At 34.0% G+C, this 21,897-nt stretch overlaps 4 protein-coding genes across 5 annotated transcripts in view; 3 read left to right on the plus strand and 1 right to left on the minus strand.

The window, feature by feature from the left end:
* Positions 1-614, plus strand: part of if5-1 (translation initiation factor) — a 3,291-nt gene extending 2,677 nt beyond the window's left edge. The window contains 2 exon segments of the mRNA NM_001078464.1: positions 11-66; positions 69-614. Coding sequence (NP_001071932.1) covers positions 11-66; positions 69-188 — 176 coding nt within the window. The 3' untranslated portion in view covers positions 189-614.
* LOC100178573 (high affinity copper uptake protein 1-like) lies at positions 464-21,860 on the minus strand. Of its 2 annotated transcripts, none has more exons than XM_009859693.2 (5): positions 21,816-21,860; positions 3,113-3,412; positions 2,292-2,447; positions 1,945-2,018; positions 464-1,071 (listed from the first exon to the last, which is right to left on the minus strand). In XM_009859693.2, the coding sequence occupies exons 1-5, from the start codon at positions 21,843-21,845 to the stop codon at positions 870-872; spliced, it is 762 nt and encodes a 253-aa protein (XP_009857995.2). In that variant the 5' UTR covers positions 21,846-21,860; the 3' UTR covers positions 464-869. The 2 variants fall into 2 exon arrangements, with proteins under 2 accessions (XP_009857995.2, XP_026689665.1); XM_026833864.1 differs by having other exon boundaries at positions 744-1,071; positions 1,952-2,018.
* Positions 4,721-10,577, plus strand: LOC100175425 (ras-related protein Rab-11B-like). The gene is made up of 6 exons (XM_002131399.5): positions 4,721-4,879; positions 5,082-5,136; positions 5,534-5,729; positions 5,986-6,179; positions 6,555-6,635; positions 9,563-10,577. The coding sequence occupies exons 2-6, from the start codon at positions 5,097-5,099 to the stop codon at positions 9,703-9,705; spliced, it is 654 nt and encodes a 217-aa protein (XP_002131435.1). The 5' UTR covers positions 4,721-4,879; positions 5,082-5,096; the 3' UTR covers positions 9,706-10,577.
* On the plus strand, positions 12,694-19,857 carry LOC100177747 (nuclear pore complex protein Nup93-like). Its single transcript, XM_002131323.5, has 19 exons — positions 12,694-13,127; positions 13,266-13,395; positions 13,561-13,655; positions 13,870-14,058; positions 14,420-14,536; positions 14,852-14,988; positions 15,078-15,180; positions 15,514-15,654; positions 15,913-16,033; positions 16,422-16,498; positions 16,641-16,766; positions 16,958-17,133; positions 17,459-17,615; positions 17,911-18,027; positions 18,285-18,382; positions 18,554-18,653; positions 18,913-19,059; positions 19,350-19,489; positions 19,666-19,857. The coding sequence occupies exons 1-19, from the start codon at positions 12,957-12,959 to the stop codon at positions 19,796-19,798; spliced, it is 2,475 nt and encodes an 824-aa protein (XP_002131359.1). The 5' UTR covers positions 12,694-12,956; the 3' UTR covers positions 19,799-19,857.
* Positions 21,861-21,897: the final 37 nt, after the last annotated feature.

Consider the following 21,897-nt stretch of genomic DNA (forward strand, 5'->3'; position numbering starts at 1 on the left):
TTTATTGCAGGAGAATATGTCACATGTCACACGTGTAGGTCTCCTGATACAAACCTGGAAAGGGACGTCGGCTATATTTCCTCCGTTGTAACGTATGTCAGTCCCGCTGCTCTGTAGCAGCCATTAAATCTGGTTTCCAGGCTGTTACCGGCAAGCGGGCACGCATCCGCGCAAAGGCAATGTCTTGATAGAAGTTTCCTCTATGCGGCAGAACTAAAATACGAAATCCTGGCGTCCTATAACGATTTTTCACCAATGATCCATATTTTTTTCTTGCAGACGCCTTTCAACGCGCGCTTTGTTTATAGGTAAAGTTTATTGAAACAGAACCGGTTTGTCGTTTGCCATTTTAAGTTTTTGATTTAAAGGGGTGTGTTTTGTGATATCATGTCAATGGTTTGGCCGACATTTGTGCGGAAAATAAAATGGCAAGCGGGATGTTTACAAAAGACGTTTTTGAAGTATGTGCGGAAAAGTTTTGAAGACCAACCACGAGCAATTTGTATTAATATAAAGTAAGGTGGGGATGATGGGCCCATTTTTATTATCTTTTCCTGGTACCATTTGGTAGTGAACAAATTTTTTTAAAGGAATATAAAACCGTATCTTTACGACTTTCGTAGACTGATATTACTTGTTTAAAACACGGTCAGGATATTTGGATGTTATGTGCTAAAGGTGTCCCATCTTACCCCACTCTACTATGTATTAAGGTAGACCACAAGAATATCAGCGTCGGTTAGTTAATTAAGACCAAGTGTTATAGTGGAATGTACAATGGGGCGATGTCAATCAATAATACTGTACAACGTGCACGAGATTATGCCGGACAGAAAAATGTACAGCTGTTCATTTAATAACTTAGTTGGTTAGTTGCAATGGTCATCTATAATGTCCAGGTGTTGTAAACTCCAAGAAAACAAGAAGTAGCCAACTCCTGATCCAAGAGAGACTGAGATGGCCAGCCAGACGTTGTATGTCATGTAGATTAACATGAGGAACATACCAAGTGTGGTTTGTATCACTTGCAGGACACTTTGAAGAATATGCCAACCGTTGAACATTAAAGGTCTGTGTAATAGAAAATATTATGAAGTATATTTCTTTGTTTACTACCAAAGGACGCGAAAATAGAATGAATAGGTGTCCCATCTTCTCCCACCCTACTCTATATTAAAACACACAAAGAGTTATTTATCGATTCGCACAAGTGTACCAGTTCGAAAACACACAGGGTAAGACGGGACAGTTTAAAAGCGTTGGTAATTTTAATCAATAAGTGAATTTATTATTAGCAAGGGTCGATGTGGCATAGTGGTTAGCGCGCCTGCCTGTAAGGCTGTAACCCAGAGGTAATAGGTTAAAAATCAAACTGTACGAAATATTCATTTTTTATATAAACCTTGGAATCTAGTTTAATCGTCCACATTCGCAATTAACAAAATTTCATCGGCTTTATTTTTCATCACTATGGTGCGACGAACGAACGATAACCTCGCGTGGCTGGAAAACATTTCAGTCATTAAATACTGCGCTGGTGTTCTGCTTCATACACCTCGTGACAACTTACGAGTTAACAAGTATGTAACTTTGTGGGTGAATAATTTTGTGGTAGTTTTTCATATTTTTAATGTGTGGCTGATAATTTGGACAACCCATTAGTAACCACTGGGTTGGAGCAATTGCGGCTTTGCCCAAAGGCACGTACGCCCACAATGGTATATGGCAGCGATGAGCCTTGAACCTATTCAGAAGCAGGCGCGCTAATTACTTTGCCATGGCGTCGGTTGTAATACACAGTGCTTAGATTTTTTACTGATCAAGAATTGTCACACCGTTGTTGGCTTTTTCAAAAAAAAAACGGTGCTTAGATAATTTACACCCAAACACCACAATCATCAGCATTTTCATTCTAAGTAGTCAACAGAAAACATTAACATACAAAAGATACCACGTTTGTTGTGATTGAAGCTAGACTCAGAACTTTTCTCATCCGTTCCAGGAGAACGCTTCGGACCCTACAACACAAAATCATCGAATATCGTTAGTCAAAGGATGTCAAGCGTGCTCTCCATCCTGATAGCTCGCTGTACAATGAAATCATGCGAGGCGTGACGTTGTCAAAACCAATGGAGTCTACCTTGCGTATTGTTGCGAACTTCGCTTAACGGATGAACGAAAACGAAATGTCAAGTCAAGTGATGTTGTTCATTATGACGTTAGAACATGAGTAATAATAACATGACAAGACAACGACGCAACAGAATAAACCTTATAAAATAAAAACCCACCGAAATTTTCAAAATATATTTTCTCAGCAACTTCAAACCTTCATAAAGCAATGAAAAGATGAATACCCCAATGCAGGAACCTGCGAGTTGTCCTTGAGTAGTTATGTTCCATCCAAAGAACAAAACCCGAACTGGAAGAACGAATTGAAAATACATCTGAAAAAACGTTCGGGTTTGTACAAAACAACATTGTTTGAACTCGAATAGTAGAGTAGGGTAAAATAGAACATGTTTTTATTCTTTTTTTGTCGTTCCATTTGGCAGTAAACAAAAAATATTTACAGAATTTATTATACCCGTAGTTTCGCATCTCAAAAGGAGCGTTGTTAATTGTTCAAACACGATTAGGAAGAATGTGATTTATATGTGCTAACAGTATATCCCGTCTTACCCCACAATATAGTAGGGTGGAGGGGGAGATGGGACATCTTTTCGTTCTATTTTGTCGTCATATTTAGTAAAAAACAAAGAACATTTAGAGAATTATAAAACCGTTTCCTAACGACTCTCACAGAACGTTGGATATTATGTGCTAAAGGTGTCCCATCTTCCCCCACCCTACTATACTACAATTTGTCGTTTTAACGTTCGGTTTCATTGGTCGTTCTAAAATAGTTTCAAGTAACACTTTATAGTGATAACTGTACAAAAAGCGATAAATCGCGTTCCTATGTTTATAACTTTATTTTACCCAATAATTTAGCCATCCAAATGGAGTTCGAATAGCATGAACACTTCTATTCAGATTTAAAAAACTCTATATTTCATGTTTTATATGTCGCTATTAGTACAATATCTTTTACACTAATGTTTATACTTACATCGCCATGCCCTGAACCTGCTGCGTGTCCCATTGCCGCACCAGTCATATGATCATGCCCACTCATATTCATATGATCATGCCCGCTCATATTCATATGATCATGCCCGCTCATATTCATATGATTATGCCCGCTCATATTCATATGATTATTACCACTCATATTCATATGGTTATGATCGCTCATATTCATATGATCGTGACTGCTCATATTCATATCATGCATGCTTGAAACCATCATACCCTCCATAATGAAGCTAGAATAAGTACAACTACAGCTATAAATACTAAAAACTTGTTTCTAAAAATAAATAGTTGACCGCTTGATGATTTTGCAATAGTTTTTACACGCAGGGAAAAAACGATTTCTTTGATTGTAATCAACTAAAACTACAATTCTTATCGCTATGTTTTCTTATCGCCGTATACGCAAACTTTAGAAGACGAGTCGACGTCATGGTGACAGTATCTGAATTAAATGTTCGATACCAGACGCCCCTTTACTGTCGAGCATACTAAATGCTCCACAAGTCATCCGAATCGTTCTGCAAACGGCGCGTTTTTTCCCGGAGGCGGTTTTAGTTTGTTGCAAAAAAATCGTTTGTCTCGCGTGATAAAGTTTTCTTTTTATATAATGTAATAACAGCTGATTTTTTGTTACATGACATTCCTAGTTAGGCGGTTTTGGCTATAAATATACAATTACTGGTCCATTAGAAACTATACTAGATCTACTTGCGAACCGAGTAAAGCGGCTACAAATTTAGGCGAAGTAGTAATAATAAACGTTTTTATTGAAGGCATTTTTTCATGGTAAAAGGTATCTCAACCTTCAAAATTACAAACAAAAGTTGCGTTTCAGAGTTCTCGCGGATTTCTGATCAAAAAGTAAAAATAAAAGAATGAATCAATAAAAACGTTTGTTTTTCGGTGTTTTTTGGTAATTTAAAAAAAATTCGAACTTCAAAATAAATTTAAAAGTTGAAAAGTCTAAAAAACATGTGTTATTTGTTTTCTGTATCAAAAAATAGAACTAGAAGCGGTTGATTTGTGACATTTTAGTCATTTAATGAGGCTAAATTTATATATTTAAAAAAAAGTGTTTGGTAGGGTAAATATAAGCTGTTTTACGCCCTCCCACAAAAGGAAATCGCAAATAAAACTTAACAAGTTTGTTTAAATTTATGCGAAATTCATCGCTTTTGCTCTATTTTTAACACACAAAGACGGCAGTTGGACTACTCGGTGTTTCCATGATTCTGGGTTTGAGGTTTACGAAACTGAAAATAAATGCATAAACAAATCACATCTTAATATCTAGTCTCATTAAAAAAAGTTCATAAACAAACGTGATTTTTAATACCCCAAGTATGGTTAGTTTGGTAACGCTAAAAATAGCTGATGACAGGGTTTATGAAACGTCGACTTGTCCTGCCGGTAGGTGGCATCTACCCGCATGACGGTGACGTAACAAAAACTGGGTTGGTACATTCAGTCGTTATAATTTTGTAACATATTTCCAGTTGAACTTATTAAGTGAGTTCGCACGCAACTCTAATGTTAGCAATATGTGAAAAGTTATATTAACGTGAACTATTTAACCTGATATAAAATAATACGATAAATAATTTTATTTTAATGTGTTTCTAGACAGTTGAAACTTAAGTTTGAAAGTTTTATTCATCAGTTTCGAAGATCTGCTGCTGAGCTTCCATTACAAATCTAAAGAAAATTTGTCTGTTTAATTTCTTTGATTTTTTATTGTGAGGTAAATTTTTGATTTCGTAGATTTCATTTACCCTCTTGTCTTGATATTGTAGATTACTGTCCTACTGCTTTGTCTGAGTTAATCATTAATCTTTTTTTGTTTGTTTTATAAATATAATTTCCATCATTCTAGTAAAGAATATAAAGCGTTACAGCTAAAATTAAATTTAATTTTGTAATTTATAATTTCATGATTTTTACAGCTTTTGAATTGTGCAATGGGAACCAAAGATGACGAATACGATTATCTTTTTAAAGGTTAGCTTCAATGTAAAATGTGGATTTGGTTTTATGTCGATTCCGATATTCAGTAAAATCTGATTTCATAATCATTTTAAATGTGGTATTGGTATGTGTATTTCATTTGTTTCATTGAACATCTGAAAATTTAAAAATCTGATGCTTTATCACAAGGTTTACAACTACAATTGTTATTGGTTTAGTGATGAATTTTAACTTCAAACCGAATGTTAACTTAATCTTTTCTTTAGTTAGTACCTAGTAAGATGATAACACCACATTTCTGTTGAAAACTAGCTTATAACCTTTATTTAGTTTATATAGCATAAACATTTCACATTTGCTAGTTCCATAGTGTTTTCTTAGATGCTTACACAATTCTAGCTAAGCTTAAAATATGTTGTCCTTTTGCTAGTTGTCCTGATTGGAGACTCCGGCGTTGGAAAGAGTAACTTGCTTTCCCGATTTACAAGAAACGAATTCAATTTGGAAAGTAAAAGCACAATTGGGGTGGAATTTGCAACAAGAAGTATTCAAGTTAATGGCAAAACCATAAAAGCTCAAATATGGGATACAGCAGGACAAGAAAGATACCGTGCAATCACATCTGCGTATGTTACTTTTTTATTATAACATATTTCAATGGAAGTGCTTTCTTAACTTTTATTTGAAATAGCTTGGCTTCTTTCTAACAAATTTATACTTTGAAAATGTTTGATTATAAAACAAGTTATGTATAATATATAATATAATATACACACAATATTTCTTCTGAAAATTTTTTTTCATTTAATATAAACTTTTAATGAATATTTCTGTCATAAAATCAACACATTTTGCTAAATAAAACATAAAATTTAATCAAAGGTATTACCGTGGTGCTGTTGGGGCATTACTTGTGTACGACATTGCTAAACACCTCACTTACGAGAATGTGGAAAGGTGGCTGAAAGAACTTCGGGATCATGCTGATAATAACATTGTGATTATGTTGGTTGGGAATAAGAGTGATCTGAGGCATCTAAGAGCTGTTCCAACAGATGAAGCTAAAGCTTTTTCAGGTAGATTTAATTACCATCTATATTAAGACATATTTGTATCTATTTTAGTGGATTGGCTATATTGGCTATATTGTCTATTAGTTTAGCAAAGTATGATAATGTTAAGAATGTTTTTGTGTGTCGACATTATAGAATTAAGTGTCATGGAATCTTATTACTATAACGTTAAAAAGTTAAATGCAACAAAAATGTAACATGTAGCGACTGTAATATAAGATATATTGCCAAGGCTTTATGTTCATGATATAACTGTTATCTGTTTTGTGGTTTCTTATTATGTCTCATTAGTTTATATGGAAGCGGATGTTTAAGTTTTACCAACTATTGCATGATTTGTGTTAAAGATATTAATTATTTATGTTTGTTTCTCAACAGAGAAGAACGGTTTATCATTTATTGAAACTTCTGCACTTGATTCAACAAATGTAGAAGTTGCGTTTCAAAACATCCTTACAGGTAACTTGTTTTTACTCTTCTGCATCTTAGTGGAAAAAAATTTTTTTTTTGGCAAACTATGTTTAAATCGCAAAAAAATTAGCATAATGACTGTGAAAGTGAGGCATAGGTTATTTGTGTAAGAAACTTGGTCTAGATTTTTGTTCAGTTATATGAAATGTTTGGTTTGAGGTATTATCTAAAGTCCACTAATGATGTGTTGGTTCAATAGCTTACATCAGCTTCCTGCAACTGTTCATACACCAAACATACGTCACTGATGCTTGTTTATAATTTGCCTGCCTTGGTGCTGCTGTAATTCATACTTAAACTGTAAACAATCATTGAGCAATTGATTTAAACTGTGCTTAAACTTACTGTTATATCCCAAGATTTTTAGGCTTTCCATTTTAGTAAGTTACCAACTTTACAAACTGATCATTAGGTTAACTTATAATAAGCATCCGCAACAAGTTTCACAAAAACCTATGTAAATTGCGGTCAGAACAATTGTCTTCGTATATTTGCAGTAACGTAAATGGAAATAGAGATATTTATAACATGGTTTGTTCAGTTGAACAGTTTTACCATTAGCCACAAAACCATTGTAGGCTGAATCAGGTAAAACTTATTCTTTCTACATACAAAGTGGGGCATATTAGCTTTATTCACTCAGTTTCATTTCTTGATTCATATAAATCCTATGTATTTAGATACAGTAGGTTCCTGTATTCGATTTCTAAATATTTATCTTAGGTCCGCCTGTGGATATTTCAACGTCCCAACTAAACAGTGTTGTTTACACTTACCTATGATCCACCGTATTATTTCAACATAGCTGTTAATGACAGGATGTAGTATGGCTTGTAATGTCTCTATTTCCTTTACATTTATAATCCATTTATTTCTGTTTTACCCACTGTAATGTGAAAGTAAAGATCTTTAAAGAGTTACTAAGAAATTGACTTTGTAAGTGTGGAAACAGAGTTTTTTTGAAATGCAGTTGTACTTTCACTTTGTGAGATAAATTCTACTTAAGTGGGCGTTGGATTAGGTTGCAAACTGTTTTGTTGCATTACAGGAAATATTAGAATTTAATTCCTGTTGCAGTAGCCAGTGGTAGTGAGTAACACTCTCTCATCCTCTCAACATAATATGTGGCGTAATAATGGTTATATGATGACATCCTAGCTTGATAGAAAACACCGGCATTGTAATGACATTTTTCCTTTTAGTTTCCCCGTTGCAAAACAAGCATTATAAATGGATTGTGTACATAGTAATGTTTCAGTGCATACGTAATGCAACCCACTGCATACTAGTTATAGCCTGGTAAATGTTTAATCTCAATGTATTGTGGCATGCCTTGCACTGACACTGCGTTTGTTTGTATGATGTGCATTATGGTTTATGGTCATAGGTTAAATTCACTTGCCCAATAATATATATGTCAACAGTCACTCAGAACTATTACATAAAATGTTTATTAAGTCTGTACACATATAAGTGCACATACATACTAGTGATACTTGATTTTGAAGTGTTACTGTTCTAAAGGGTAATTTTATGTTTAAAATCCCTAATTAGGCTTATCAAGGATTTTACTTTTTATTGTTCAGTTGAATAAATCTAGTGATATTACGTCAAAATACCAACTCACCCGGCCTCGCCCTGTTATTCAACTATAGCCATGTATTGTTGCTTCATTTCACTACAATGGACATATTTGGTTGGGTTACAGTTATAGTATCACTTAGTCACCAACCAGTGCCGGTGGTTTCAAAGGCAAAAAATGAATGTCAATAAAGATTAGGTTATGCACACTGTGTCTGCTTTTCTTAGCAACCAGTGTTTCGTATGTTGTGGTGTATATGATACAGCTCACTCTATCTGTCTGTGGTACATCTCCTACAAAGCAATAACTCGTTGATAACATAGGCTGTCTGTGTTTTCCTCTGTTTCTACATGTTTCTATTTGAATGTTTTATCAGGAAACAAAATAAACTGCGTGAACAACCTATTTCACTAAACTGTTCATGTTTAACAGAAATATATATGTTTTTGTCTTATATGGTTCTTGTTCAAAAAGTATTTTAAAGTAACCCTTTTTACTACCTAACCCTTTGGGTATGAGACATATTTTAACAAGTTTTCCATTTTTGATCGACTGTCACATATTGCTATCTAGCTACACATGTGTTTGTGGCAGCGAGAAAACAATCAATTAGACTTTTGTTGTTTAAAAAAACTGCTACGAGTCTGTATTTTAATTTTTTTAATGATGCTTTTAAACTTTGAATGATGTCATCAGAAAACTTGTATTTATGTGGAATTGGGGATTTCAGGTAAAAAATACATAAGGAATTTAGTGCAAAGTTGATTCCTGGTTAGTTTACTACCTAACTAAAATGATTGTTTAAATTGGTGATGTCAAAGGAATCAATTACGCCACTTATAACCAGAGATTGTGTGTTAAAAGTTCTTTTTCGCTAAAATCTTAAACAAAACTTGCCAAACAAGATTTATCTCAAAATTAAGGTAGAAAAAACATGTAGAAGCAAAATAAAGTTAGATAATACACACAAAAACATAATTTGGGTAAAAATTGCTTCAGAACACCTAAAATACTTGACAGAGCTGTTTTAGTCAAAACCACATTTTTAACTGGTAACTTAGACAGGGAAGCCCTGGAGCAACATAGACAAAATCGCTTTAATTGAACAAAAAGGACTTTAAAACCTTGATCAAGTTTGTTAAAAACTTTTAAATTCTATGATGACTTTTTCAAACATTATATTGTTAGATACTTCCTTCCTTTTAAACCAACAGTAAAAACTTTTACCAACTACAAAAAAAACTTATGAACATTTTTGTGAATACCTGTTCAAAGTGCGTTTTTGCATTACTGGTTTCCAAAGAGTTAATACATTTTTATTTTATGTTGACAGAAATTTACCTGATCGTATCCCAGAAACAAATAAATGATTCAAACAATGATGAGGAAGTAAAAGATGGCCAACCGGTTGATATTGTCATCTCATCTACTAACCCCCAACCTAACAAGCAGTCGCAATGTTGTAAAAATATCTAGTTTCACCTGCTGCCCCATACGCACATGTGACCCTGCAGAAATTGGGGACCTCAGCCGCTGTGATCGGCATTTTCTCTGCGCTTGACATAAATCACAGTGGCCAATTTCAAATCCAATTGTGATTCGGTTGTTATTCCTATTGTAAAGCCAATTTTGTATTACTTTTAATATATTCGCATACCGATTATAGGGTTATTTAACATATATATTTTCTCTTGCATAAATTTCTATATGCGAGTCGAAAGTTGAGCAACTTGTTAGTGGAATATCCACTTCTTTATAAAATATGCCTGAGCAAATTATCTTTATCGAAGGTCAAAACCTGCTTAATTTTAACACATTTCACTCAAGGATATAAAACTAACATACTGACACACTGTTACCATTTAAATATCTTGTTTAGCTGTCTGTATTTGGAACGACTTTTTTTTAAAAATCAGTCTGTTTAAACCTTTAGTAGGTGCTAATGCATACAAGGTAGTTGTGTGCTTGTGGTTGGTAAACATGTGTAAATTTTAGTCATGACGTTCAGTGAACTGATTGCTTTCCTTCCCACCACTAAGAATTTAAAATTGTTTCATGAAATAATATTCCATGGTTGTCTCGAAATGGACAGTGTTGAAAATTTCTCATAAACATGTATTTAACATTCAATTTCACAATAAGCATGTTTGTCACCATACCACAGCTGCTGGTTTTGTCTTAAAAGGCTGATCAGCTTATAGATAGAGTAGTTCTTGTTATAACCTGGTGTGTTGAGTGATTCATGATTCGTTATATCTATCGTGTACATATATTCCGTGCATTGCTTTATTATAACCTTATATTACGTGCCGGCAATTTAGCTCATCATTAAAATAATTAAAACTTGACATTACTAGTTTTTTTTCTGCACTGGATAATATTTTGATTCATATTTTTCTTAAAAATTATTGCAAAAAACAAAAATTTTGGTTGATTTTCAATAAATTACAGCTCTATTTCACAGCAAATGGTTTTGATTTGCATTATTACTGCCAAGTGTAATGATAGGTTTAGTCTTTAGTGCAATGTTTTATTCTGCTTTCTATTTGGAACAGAAATGGCCTGCTATCTTTTTGGGACAGAAAAGCTGTTAAAGTTTGGTCTAAAACTCTAAATAATAGGGGGCGTACAAGGTTTAATTTTGGGTCAATAGTGTTATTATTTTTATACAGCGTAATCTGGTAAGCAGCTATGTTTAATTGAAACCTTTTTATATATAGTAGGGTGGGAGAAGATTCGACAACTTTAGCAAAAATAATCAAAATATCCTGATTATATTTTAAATATTTAACAACGGTATATTTGAGTCATGATGATACTGTTTTAAAATGTTTTAAATGTTCTTTGTTTACTACCAAATCGGAAGAAAAGATGAGAATGAAAAGGTGTCCCATCTTTCCCTACTTTACTATAGCCTACCACAAAAAAGGCGAGTTCATTCCACCAAACTGTTTTTTTTAAATTTTCTTCGAAAGTTAGGAACTAGAAACTGTCAAATTTTAGTGACTTTTATTATTCTACAACTTTTCGTTGGTATGCCCTAACTCAGAGTCGTATAAACACCGAGTAGTCCAACTGCCGTCTATGTGTGTCCAAAACAGAGCAAAATTGGTGACTTTGACAATGGGTTTAAACGAACCTGTTAAGTTTCGTTTGTGTTTTCCTATTGTGGGAAGGTGAAAAACAGCTTCTATTTACCTTACCAAACATTTTTTAGAAAAAATGTATAAATTTAGCCGCATTAAATGACTAAAATGTCGCAAATCAACCGCTTCTAATTCTAATTTTTGACTTTTTTGACACAGAAAACAAATAACACATGTTTTTTACATTTTTCAACCTTTAAATTTGTTTTTAGGCCCAAGTTTTTCTGTAATTTACCGAAAAACATACATTTTCTCTATGCCTACTGTGTTATTTTGGACCCAAATTGCAGTTCAATTTGTGTTTTACGTAACAATGGGTTGGACTACTCGGTATTTCTATGGCTCTGCCCTAACTGTCCCAATAGAAAAGTTTAGCGCCAAACGTGCTTTGGGATTTCTATAACGCAAATTTTTGACTGACTGGTTTTAAAATTTTCGCGCAAGTGTGAAGTAATAAAGGAAGAAACGTGAGCGAACTGCAAATTGTTGATGTTGTAGTTAAAACGTTTGAAACAGTGTAGTCTCAAGACACGATTAAACCCGAAGTTGTGCAAATTCTGCGTATTTTGCTTTATTCGTGGCACTTACTAATGATTGCAATGGAACAACCGGAACAGTTCACATGTTCGGTTTGCGACATAACCTTTGATTACAAGTACCACGGTCGACACCTAGATGGAATAGGAATTAAAGACATTGAATTATTGGAGGAGGCGTTTGTAATCCAAGATCCCTTTGTCCCGACTCGCGATTTTCTTGTTCTTGGTGGACATTGTTCAATTTGTAACGCGATCGTCTGTGTCGATAGAGATTGTAGCTTGTTTTATTGCAAACGATTTTGTCGACAATGCGTTTTAAAAAACAAAGAAGAGTTTCCTTCTTCGATAAGGAAAGAACTGAAATTGTAATGTTGACATTTCTCTCAACCAATTTCTTTAATTCTATTGTTCCACTTGGCACTATGTGACTATGGGGAGAAGTAGGTACACAATTTCCGATAGGTGGCAATTGTAAATTTGTTTTTTCAATCTGTGGAGAGCTGTTTGTTTTACGTTTCTCACACATTGAAATTGACCAGGCACGATCCCACATTTTAAAGGGACCCTTAAGTTTGAACCTCTGTAACCTCTAACCTCAAACTCGTGTTAATCATAACAAAATTTTTCAAGTATACAAAATACTAAAAATGTCTAATGTGCGGGACTCGAAACCCGATAAAAACAAACCAAAAACAAAAAGATTAAAAGACCGCATGCTAAATAGTCCCATGTAATTGTGATCACTTTCAATATTTTCTCCCTTAAAAACATTTGTTATATTTATGTGCACTAGAAATTTACAGTTTCTATCACAGAACATATCAAGCGTTGTAAAACTTTTGGCATAGATAAGAATTTTCTTCTTATGTATCTTTCTTCATTTAAAAAAATCTTTTACCTTGGTTACATCACAACTCATAAGCACAGATTACATGATTTTTTGAACCTTATATATTATGTTATATTAATGCTCATTATTGTACTTTATCAGATTTTTTTAATTTTATGGTTAAGGATTTGGTTTTGAAAGTTTCACAATACGATGTCTGGTGTTGCGTTTGATGATATTTTGCAACAGGCTGAGCAGTTGAACACTGGATTAGATGGAGGAGCCGAACTACCCAGGGTACAGAGGAACATACAGCAACTGCTTGATGCGGGTCAGCGACTTCGATCCAAAACATCCACTGCACAAGATAGTGCCCAACCTCAGGTAGGCTATAAAATAAAAGGCTAACATTTTTAGCTTAAACCCGAGCTTTTATAACTTCAGCACATCCTTAGTCTGCACCATATAAAACGGCGCCTACGTTTACCTGCCTCAGGTTTTTAAACATAATGTATCTTCCAGATTAACGCTGCCCTGCTGCTCAGTTCTAAAGGACAGGATGTTCCAAAAATTTCTGACCGTTTAAAAACTTTAACTTCTGCTTCGGAAACTTTTGAGCCGCTAGATGTGGTTGGTGACACCGATATTGAAGGTAATGTTTAGACAGAATATAGAACCAGATGTTAACTGCAGTTCATTTTTTTCCTTTTATAATTTGATCTTTTCATTGGCTTGTTTGTGGGGTAATAAAAGACACTAGTACAATTGACAAATAGTTTAAGGGGCTGTATTGTCCTATTTTTTTGTTTTTTACAAGGTTTTCTGAGAAATGAACGAGAGAATGCCATACTTGCTGTTGTGGAAGAACAAAAACAAAGAACATTCTTGGATGTTGAGAAGAGACACTGGCAGGTATTTGATTAAGTTGTGTACAATGCCTATGCAAGTATGCAACTATAGTGAGTAACATTTTACCCCTTGTTTTTACTTGCGTAGGTAATTTTTGTAAAAAGTGAAAAAATATTGCGTTTAATTTTTTACATTTTGTTATTACTGTTTTTATATAAGTTTTGTTATTACTGTTTCTTATTAGTATTCCTCATTACATTTATTACGAATATTTCAGACAAGATTGAGTGAATGGGATACAGAGAAGCAACAGTTACTAAACAAATTGATTGGTGCGGATGGTTCATTAAACTTCAGCAGAGAGGTGTCTGAACACATGTCCACCAGTGTCTATAAAACCTCGGGAAATGTGAGCGTGAACCCAAGGAGCACCATGGACCAATGGGAGCTTAACTATGCCAGACAGGTATGTTAAAAATTGCTTAAAATGCAAAAATGTTTAGGTTGGAAACAATTAGAAAGTTATGTTTTTTTCATCTAAGTTCCAAGCCTGGGCAAAAATTGCTTTAAATTTTCAAATCTGTTGACATATATTGTATTGCTAAAAGCGACAGGAGACTGCTTCTTTCTTCAAATTGGGTCGAATTGGGACCTTGTGTTGAGAAATAACCACACTTCTGACTTTTACGTAACTTGTGGTTGGATCGCACTATCTGGTGCGAAAAGCAACTAAAGGGTTTATAACAAAATTATGAATTTTAAACAGGGCTTAATGCATCATGTTCATATATGCTGCATTTGATAAGGCTCGCTTTATTATTACACAGGTCCACATATACAATGATAGAATTTTGGATGGTGGTATTCATTTAAATCTCGCTGATTTGTGCCAAGCTGCTGCCGAAAAAATGAAGGACGTGAATGTAACTGCACTGTGGAAAATGGTAAGCTTGATCTACAAGACTACAATCGCAATCATGATTTCTACATTACATTGTTGTGATTGTTTTTAAACAAAATTGTATTTAAACACATATGGAAGGAACTGGAGTTTTAGGTTGCTCATTTATAAAAACCTAATTCCAAGTGGATGTTGCGTGTAGGTGTATGTAAAATCACCAAAGGTAAAATAAGCCAAGTGCTGAAGACATTAACTATTTACTTACTTTTCTAAATAATCTATTTAAGCATTAAATTTGAAAATCGTTATACTATGAGCTATGTTTATATTGTATAACTTTCTTTCTCTATGACGACAGGTGAAATGTGTGACAGACGTACAAGCTTCTATCGGTTCTTCTCTTATTTCTCGTCGAACATCTAAACCAATGCTTCACAATCTGGTCAACCAAGCATTGACTTACTTGGAGAAAGCTTATCTGGATTACATGCAAACGTATGTACACCTCACATGAGTCACATCATCTCATGTATTGGTTTCACTTCACAATACAAGTCGTATATATAAATTAATTTTCATTGCAGTTGTGTGTATGCACGTCCCCACATTGCTCAGCTAGGTGGCGCACCTGGGACTATCAATTTAGTCAAAAGTTTTCTGCGGGTTCAGCCGGCCAACACTGTTCAGGTATAAGTTTATCAAAATTGTAGTTTTATGTTATACACATAATGATACAATTTGTGTATATTTCAAGTTTAATAGATTATAATGTTTTATATTCTTTACAATAAGTTATAGAACTTTTTTGGTGTTAGTACCACCCCCACTGGACACTTATGATACTGATATAATGAAGAACGTACGACTAGAAGTTGGACCTATGGGATTTGAATACATGCTTTTGACGTACTGTGTTGTTCGGCTATATTGTTTTCAACATATATATTTCTATATTTTGCTATCCAATTATTTTTTCTGTCTATTGTCTAATAATATTAAATCCTTGATATTTTGATGCAGGGATATGAAGATGGAGATGTGGATGGTGCTCCTTTATGGGCCGTCATCTTCTACTGCATGAGGAGTGGGGATTTAGATGCGGCTGTTGAGGTTGTTAAACACAATGAGAATATAATCCCGGAGTTCAGTGTGTGGATGCAGGTGACAGATTATTGAATGTAACTTGTTTATCCTTGTGCGGCGACAACGTAGTCGTTGTAACATAGGTGTTCCTGTACTGTTTTAACAATCCGGACGAGCGTGTATTTCAAAAAACAGGTTGAACTACACACTTTTACTTACTATTGATACTGTAGCTTTTGTTATTTTCTATAAAAAAATGTGTTAAATATGTGCTAAGTGGCCCTTCTCTATTTAAAAATTCTAGATAGGCTATTCAGTATATTCATTCTCATACAGGAGTATGTGAGGGAAGGGAAGAAATTATCTTCATCTTCTGAGAATAAAATGAAGATTCAATATAAAAGAAGTGTAAGGACATCACCAGATCCTTATAAAACAGCAGTTTACTGTATCGTTGGTAAGTAATTTAGTTTAAATCTGATTGTTTCATGCACAACAAGCTACTAAAGTCTTTACAAAATGTTGTTGAGTTATAGAAACTTATAGTTATGCAATATCGACATAATATATTTTCACAATTTTAAAAACTTTGTAAAATAATATTGAAAGTAAACGTGTGTTGTGCTTGGAAACTTTTTTATTTGGTTTGTTGTCTGGTTTGCTGTGTCATACCCTAGTTATGTCCTGATGTATTTCAAACAAAATGTTAGTGCAGTAAACAACATTTTTTACAAGATAGGCAATTTTTCAAAATTATATATTTATGGTAGCAACAATAATAAAATAGCTTCTACAAATTTGTATGTTTTAGTTGCTTGTTACTACTGACAATATTTTTATTTTAGGACGATGTGACATCAATGATGTTCATGGGGAAGTTGCTCAGAAAGCTGAAGATTATTTGTGGCTTAAATTATCGCAGGTATGTTATGTGTAATAAAAGTTACATTACAGAAGAAAACATTGTTACTAAGTCTTGTTTGAGATGTTTTTACCTCATGTCAAATTGTTTTAAGTTAAAATAATGCATTTAAAATGGTTCAAAGGTAATTTATTTCCTACAGGTTGTAGTAGATGAATCAAGTGCCCACCCTGATGTGTTGACGCTATCCAGGTTCCAGAAGCTTCTTGTTGAAGATTATGGTGAAAGTCATTTTAATGCAATGTCTAACCCACTGCTGTATTTCCAAGTATGTTGTTTTTGTTATTTATTGTTAGTAGTGCTTTCTTATGATAAAACATGCGTTTAAAAATGTGGACATATTTTTACATTTTAGCCAAACACATTAACTGATTGTTCACCAGTTTAAATCAATTTTAAACAAAAATTTACCATAAAGATTGAAACATCAATGCTTTACACAATGTTTGTTATTATTAGATTCTTTTCCTGACATGTCAGTTTGAAAAAGCGATTGAATTTCTATCACGGTTTGAAAATCTTCGAAGCCACGCAACACACGTCGCGCTTGCATTACACAGTCACGAGTTGTTACTTACTGCTGATTCTCTACATGCAAAGATGATCACCACAGAAGCTGCTGATGAATCGCCCCTGTATGTATTTCTATTGTTTTTGTCTTCTTTGCTGTAAAAATTAGTTTTTGTTTTGAGCGGAAGTTTTAAAAACATTTGTTAACTTATTAAACTGTATAACCTAATACTTAATATCATCCACAAAGTAACATACATGGTAACTCGTAAGCTGGCATGAGGTGTTAAACCCGTGTAATAACGACTGTCGTTTTCAGCCACGCGAGGATAAAGTAAGTTACATTAATTCATTCATTCATCATTGTCAAAACTACTAATTAGGATTACTAAAACTGACATATTTTTGTAAGCACATCATAAATGGTTCTAAAATGTTTATTTATTACAGCACAGTTGTGGAGCGATTAAACTTATCAAGATTAGTAATGTTGTACACACGTAAGTTTGAGATAACTGATCCACGCGAGGCACTCAACTATTTCCATTTCTTGAGAAATATTCAAACTGATGGTCAATCACTCTTTATTCACTGCACCAGTGAACTGGTAAGCACGAGTAGCTAGTGTACATTTTTATGATTGTGAAAATGATCATCACAATGCAGTTTTCTAGTGAATTTTGAGTCAGCTATGTTATGTGTTTTATCTGTATAGAATAACCATATTGTTAATATACCTTAATAAATTCCGCGAATCTAATTCTGTTTTGATGTTCATATTATAGTTGAACGATTCTTGTTTAGTAAAATACAGTAATGATCTGGTGGTACAAAAACTAACTAACATAAATCATGTTTAACCACTAGTAGTTTAGCACCAGATCATTGTTAATATAACTAAGGTTCGTGAAACTGGAGAGTTCGAGATGTTACTTGGAAGGTTAAATGCTGATGGCAGTCGTAAACCTGGTGCTGTGGATAAATATTGTGCTGGTGATACCAAACTTCTTATAGCGAAGGTTGGTAACTTTGTTCAATACATTCACATAAGATGCAATTAAGCAAGTAACAACACAACATAAAAACACTCTGTTTTTACTTATTATTGTTTTACTTTTGCATTTTAGCTTTTATAAAAGTTGTCTTAAATTTAATTATCTGTTTGTGCCAATTACACTTGTATAGGATTAGACCTGTATTATATTTATATTTTAATTTTAACTTTTCGTTGATGTGCCGCTGAACCTTGAAAGTTTAAATTTCTATCCTTGTACAGGTTGCCTCAGATACTGAAGCCAAAGGTTTGAATGAAGATGCAGTTTATTTATATGATCTTTGTGGAAAACATGACCAAACCTTAGCTCTTCTTAACAGGTGTTTTCACAATACTTAGTCGAAATATATGCGAGTATTAACTAAACCAACCCTATTACTCTTACATATATTACTTCATACATCCTATTAGGAATTCCATAGCCTTTGTTTTTCGTTTGTAAGAAATAGTTAAACATATATTTGTAAATGAAACTTTATTTCTTGTTGCAGATTATTAAGTCCAGTCATCAGCAGCTCAGATAATTCACATCCTGATCGTGCCAGACTTAAGTCAATGGCGCTCGCAATAGCTGAGAGATACAGAAACCAGGTATCCTCCTGTTTTTAGTTGGATATATATTTCCTTTTTTAGATTAACTGTGTTTGATATATTTTATTTCAGAACTTACTGGTTACTGATAAGACCCAACCAAAGCATTTGTGTTGTGCAAAATAAAAACACATGATTTTAAAAAGTGTGCAAAATAAAAATAAAGTTTTCTTTTTAGTGAATATGAGATGTAAGTTATAATTATTTTGTCTCTTGTTTTATAAATATGTTTCTTATGTTACTTTAATTTTTATTGTAGTCTGTTGAAACTTCCCGCAACGTTCGTTCAACTTTTCATCTCCTTCTTGATCTTTTGGTGTTCTTTGATCTTTACCACGCTAACCGTGTTGAACAAGCACTAGATGTCGTGAATGAGCTACAGATGCTTCCATCTACAATGGAACAGGTGTGTCACTGTGTTTGCTAATTGTTTATATTTCATCATGTGGCAAATATATATGTACCTAAATCTATTTTTCCTGATCTGATTTAAAAAAAAAAAAACAATAACGTTCTGTTTAAAAGACGAGGCCTGCGGTTGTATAATTCTGTATATATTCTTTGTTTACGAAATAGGATGAGAATATAGAATAAAAAAAACAAGTCCCATCTTACCCCACCCTACTATATGTGAGATTATATAATGGTATGCAGGAAGTAACTTAGTAATTATAACACAATGGAGTGTTTTTCAAGGTTCAATCAAAAGTTTCGATGTTTAAAACATATACGGATGAAATTCGTCAAAGTATTTCCGACATCTTGCTAGCTACAATGACATTACTAACAAAACGGTGTAAACTGCAACAAAACCTTAATAAGTCGGTGACGACCAAGTAAGTGGATTACTGTTTTGCGTTGTAACTACATTTAGGATTTAAAAGACTTTTGTTGTATATTGCCAAATAAGTTTAATTTGCTTTTGTATCTGTTTTTTTAGTCTAGTCTTGTTCAATATATTAGAGAGACAGCGTGAATAGATTTTCTCATTTAAATCTTTGTTTCTGTACAGAAGTGGGGATTCTGTATGTACCAACGCACGACGATATGCTCGATCTCTGATTACATTTGCTGGTATGTTGCCTTACCATTTACCAGGTGATGCAACTGCTCGGCTTGTACAACTGGAGGTACAGATGACATGAAACAACGAAACTCGTTCCAACAATCATAATTTTTCTACAATAAACTCTCGTATAATGCGCTTGTTTGTTATTGCTTGCAAGGGCAATATAGGGCGTCTGTTAAGTTGCAACAAACATCAGCGGAGTTGGCATTGAGTGTTGAATTTGAACTATGCTTAAATTTAAACAACAAACCGATAAGTTTTTTATCTGTGATCTAGGGATTTTTTTTGTAGGTACAACAAGTCGCAAATTAGAAGCCCAAAATTGCCCAGGAAAGGTTTTCTGAAGGCATTAGTAATCTAATAGGGTATTTATTTACCCTGCTTAATTGTAATGGGACATGGCGCACTAGCTTTCTGCAAAGTTACGTGCAGTGACAGTTTTGTTGAATGATGGTGTCGTGGGGGCGGCTAATATTGCAAGTATAGTTCGCGAGTTTACGTTCCGCAGCCTTGCGACAACGCCGTTTGATCCTCCCCCAATGCACATGCTATCCGACTCCATGAAGAGATTGATATCGTTGTAGAATGTATTACATTGTACGGCACATCTCAGTTTATTGTACGGCGGAAGAGCGACAACGAGTTTAACGACTATAAGTGAGACAGCACAGGGTATTACCAAAGTTAGTATAGACCTATACTAACTTTGGGTATTGGTCTATACTAACTTTGGGTATTACTAGCCCCGTACTGCCTTACAGTATACAGGAAAGTGCAAGGTTTATAAAACGAAAAACACGTGTCACAAAACGTCGTTGGCATGTGGCAATTGCCTCGCCTGACATACACACAACTAAGTAATTGTTTTATTAGCACGATTAGAATGACGGGAAAAGGGTGTTACGAAAGAAGCGAAACTGCATTCCATTCCCATCATGCTTTTGTTTTCGCTATACAACGTTTTTATTCTTTATATCATTAAATCTGTGGCAAAGCACAGTCAACCGCTGCAGTGTGAACGGCACGTTGGAATAGACTAATTAGTTTAACGGTGGCGGAATATGGGACTCTGGTTAGGCTGGGACTTATTTTAAAAAATCCTACGGAGACCAATTTAATGATACACAAAAAACAATGTTACAGTATTATTTGACAGTATTTCCACGGTTCAACAAAGTGCGCGGCAAAAGCGGTTATTGTTCTTAAGTATTAAAATTTGATATTGACCTATTTGTTCAACAACGGCTAAAAGCAAACATTTTAACATTTTTTCAATGGCGAACTCTGGCGGTCACTGGTCATACGTCATAATGTATAATTAAATTTAAAATACAGTACCGTTTTTTTTATTAGGAATATAAATCTTATGCAGTGGGGTGGGGGAAGATGGGACACATTTCAACTGTATTTTCTCGTCCCATTTATCGGTAAACAAAGAACATTCACAAAATTATAAAAATACCTCTGGGTTAAAGGCGGGCGCGCTATAACCACTTAGCCACGCCGGGTTTCTTTTGCGGTGTCGTGGTCCTATATACGCCTTGTTATGAATAAAGGTATATAAATTAATCAGATATAATTTAAACAATTAACGGCAATTTTTCCAACCCAGCGGCCTCTAATGGGTTGTCCAATTTATCAGCCATACATAAAAAAATAAAACATCAAACATTAATAATAAATTACCGGCCACAATGTAACATATATAGTAACTCGTGAGCTGGCACGAGTTACTATATGACTATCTGTGTTAAAAAAGACTGTTGTTTTTAAGCCACGCAACGATAAAGTAAGTTACATTCATTCATTCATTCATTTATTCATTTATATCAAATTTGATTGTAATTCACACAATTTTTGGGAGGTGAATATTTTTTTATTTTAACTTATATACCTGTTCGAAACAATGTTTAATTAAAGAACTTGCGGTTGGAGCAGGATCTGCATCAGATAGATGTTGCTTCATTAAATCCTGCTTCAATAAAAATGCATACAATGATGGTGGTGACTGTGGTGGTGTGTTGTTGCCTGCACTTACATATGTGCTTGGGTATAACAAGTTGTTTAACGTCATTTTGAATGTGTCATTGAATCTTATTCAAATAGAATCGTGATTCACCCATTCTAGAAATAGCATCAGCATAGCGGTATTAGCGTAGTAGGTTTCGAGTCTAC

The sequence above is a fragment of the Ciona intestinalis genome, chromosome 3, assembly GCF_000224145.3.
Source record: "Ciona intestinalis chromosome 3, KH, whole genome shotgun sequence".
Classification (NCBI taxonomy): Eukaryota; Metazoa; Chordata; class Ascidiacea; order Phlebobranchia; family Cionidae; genus Ciona; species Ciona intestinalis.

Excerpts from the sequence above, each read along its gene's own strand:
- LOC100178573 (XM_009859693.2), bottom strand. The coding sequence starts at position 21,845 with ATGGGTGAATCACGATTCTATTTGAATAAG. Across the intron at positions 2,448-3,112 it reads CAGGTTCAGGGCATGGCGAT|ATGTATTTTCAATTCGTTCT; the intron begins GTAAGTATAAAC and ends ACGTTTTTTCAG. Across the intron at positions 2,019-2,291 it reads AATATATTTTGAAAATTTCG|GGTCCGAAGCGTTCTCCTGG; the intron begins GTGGGTTTTTAT and ends TTTGTGTTGTAG.
- LOC100175425 (XM_002131399.5), top strand. The coding sequence starts at position 5,097 with ATGGGAACCAAAGATGACGAATACGATTATCTTTTTAAAG. Across the intron at positions 6,180-6,554 it reads TGAAGCTAAAGCTTTTTCAG|AGAAGAACGGTTTATCATTT; the intron begins GTAGATTTAATT and ends GTTTCTCAACAG. Across the intron at positions 6,636-9,562 it reads GTTTCAAAACATCCTTACAG|AAATTTACCTGATCGTATCC; the intron begins GTAACTTGTTTT and ends TTATGTTGACAG.
- LOC100177747 (XM_002131323.5), top strand. The coding sequence starts at position 12,957 with ATGTCTGGTGTTGCGTTTGATGATATTTTGCAACAGGCTGAGCAGTTG. Across the intron at positions 18,028-18,284 it reads CCAAACTTCTTATAGCGAAG|GTTGCCTCAGATACTGAAGC; the intron begins GTTGGTAACTTT and ends ATCCTTGTACAG. Across the intron at positions 19,490-19,665 it reads AATAAGTCGGTGACGACCAA|AAGTGGGGATTCTGTATGTA; the intron begins GTAAGTGGATTA and ends GTTTCTGTACAG.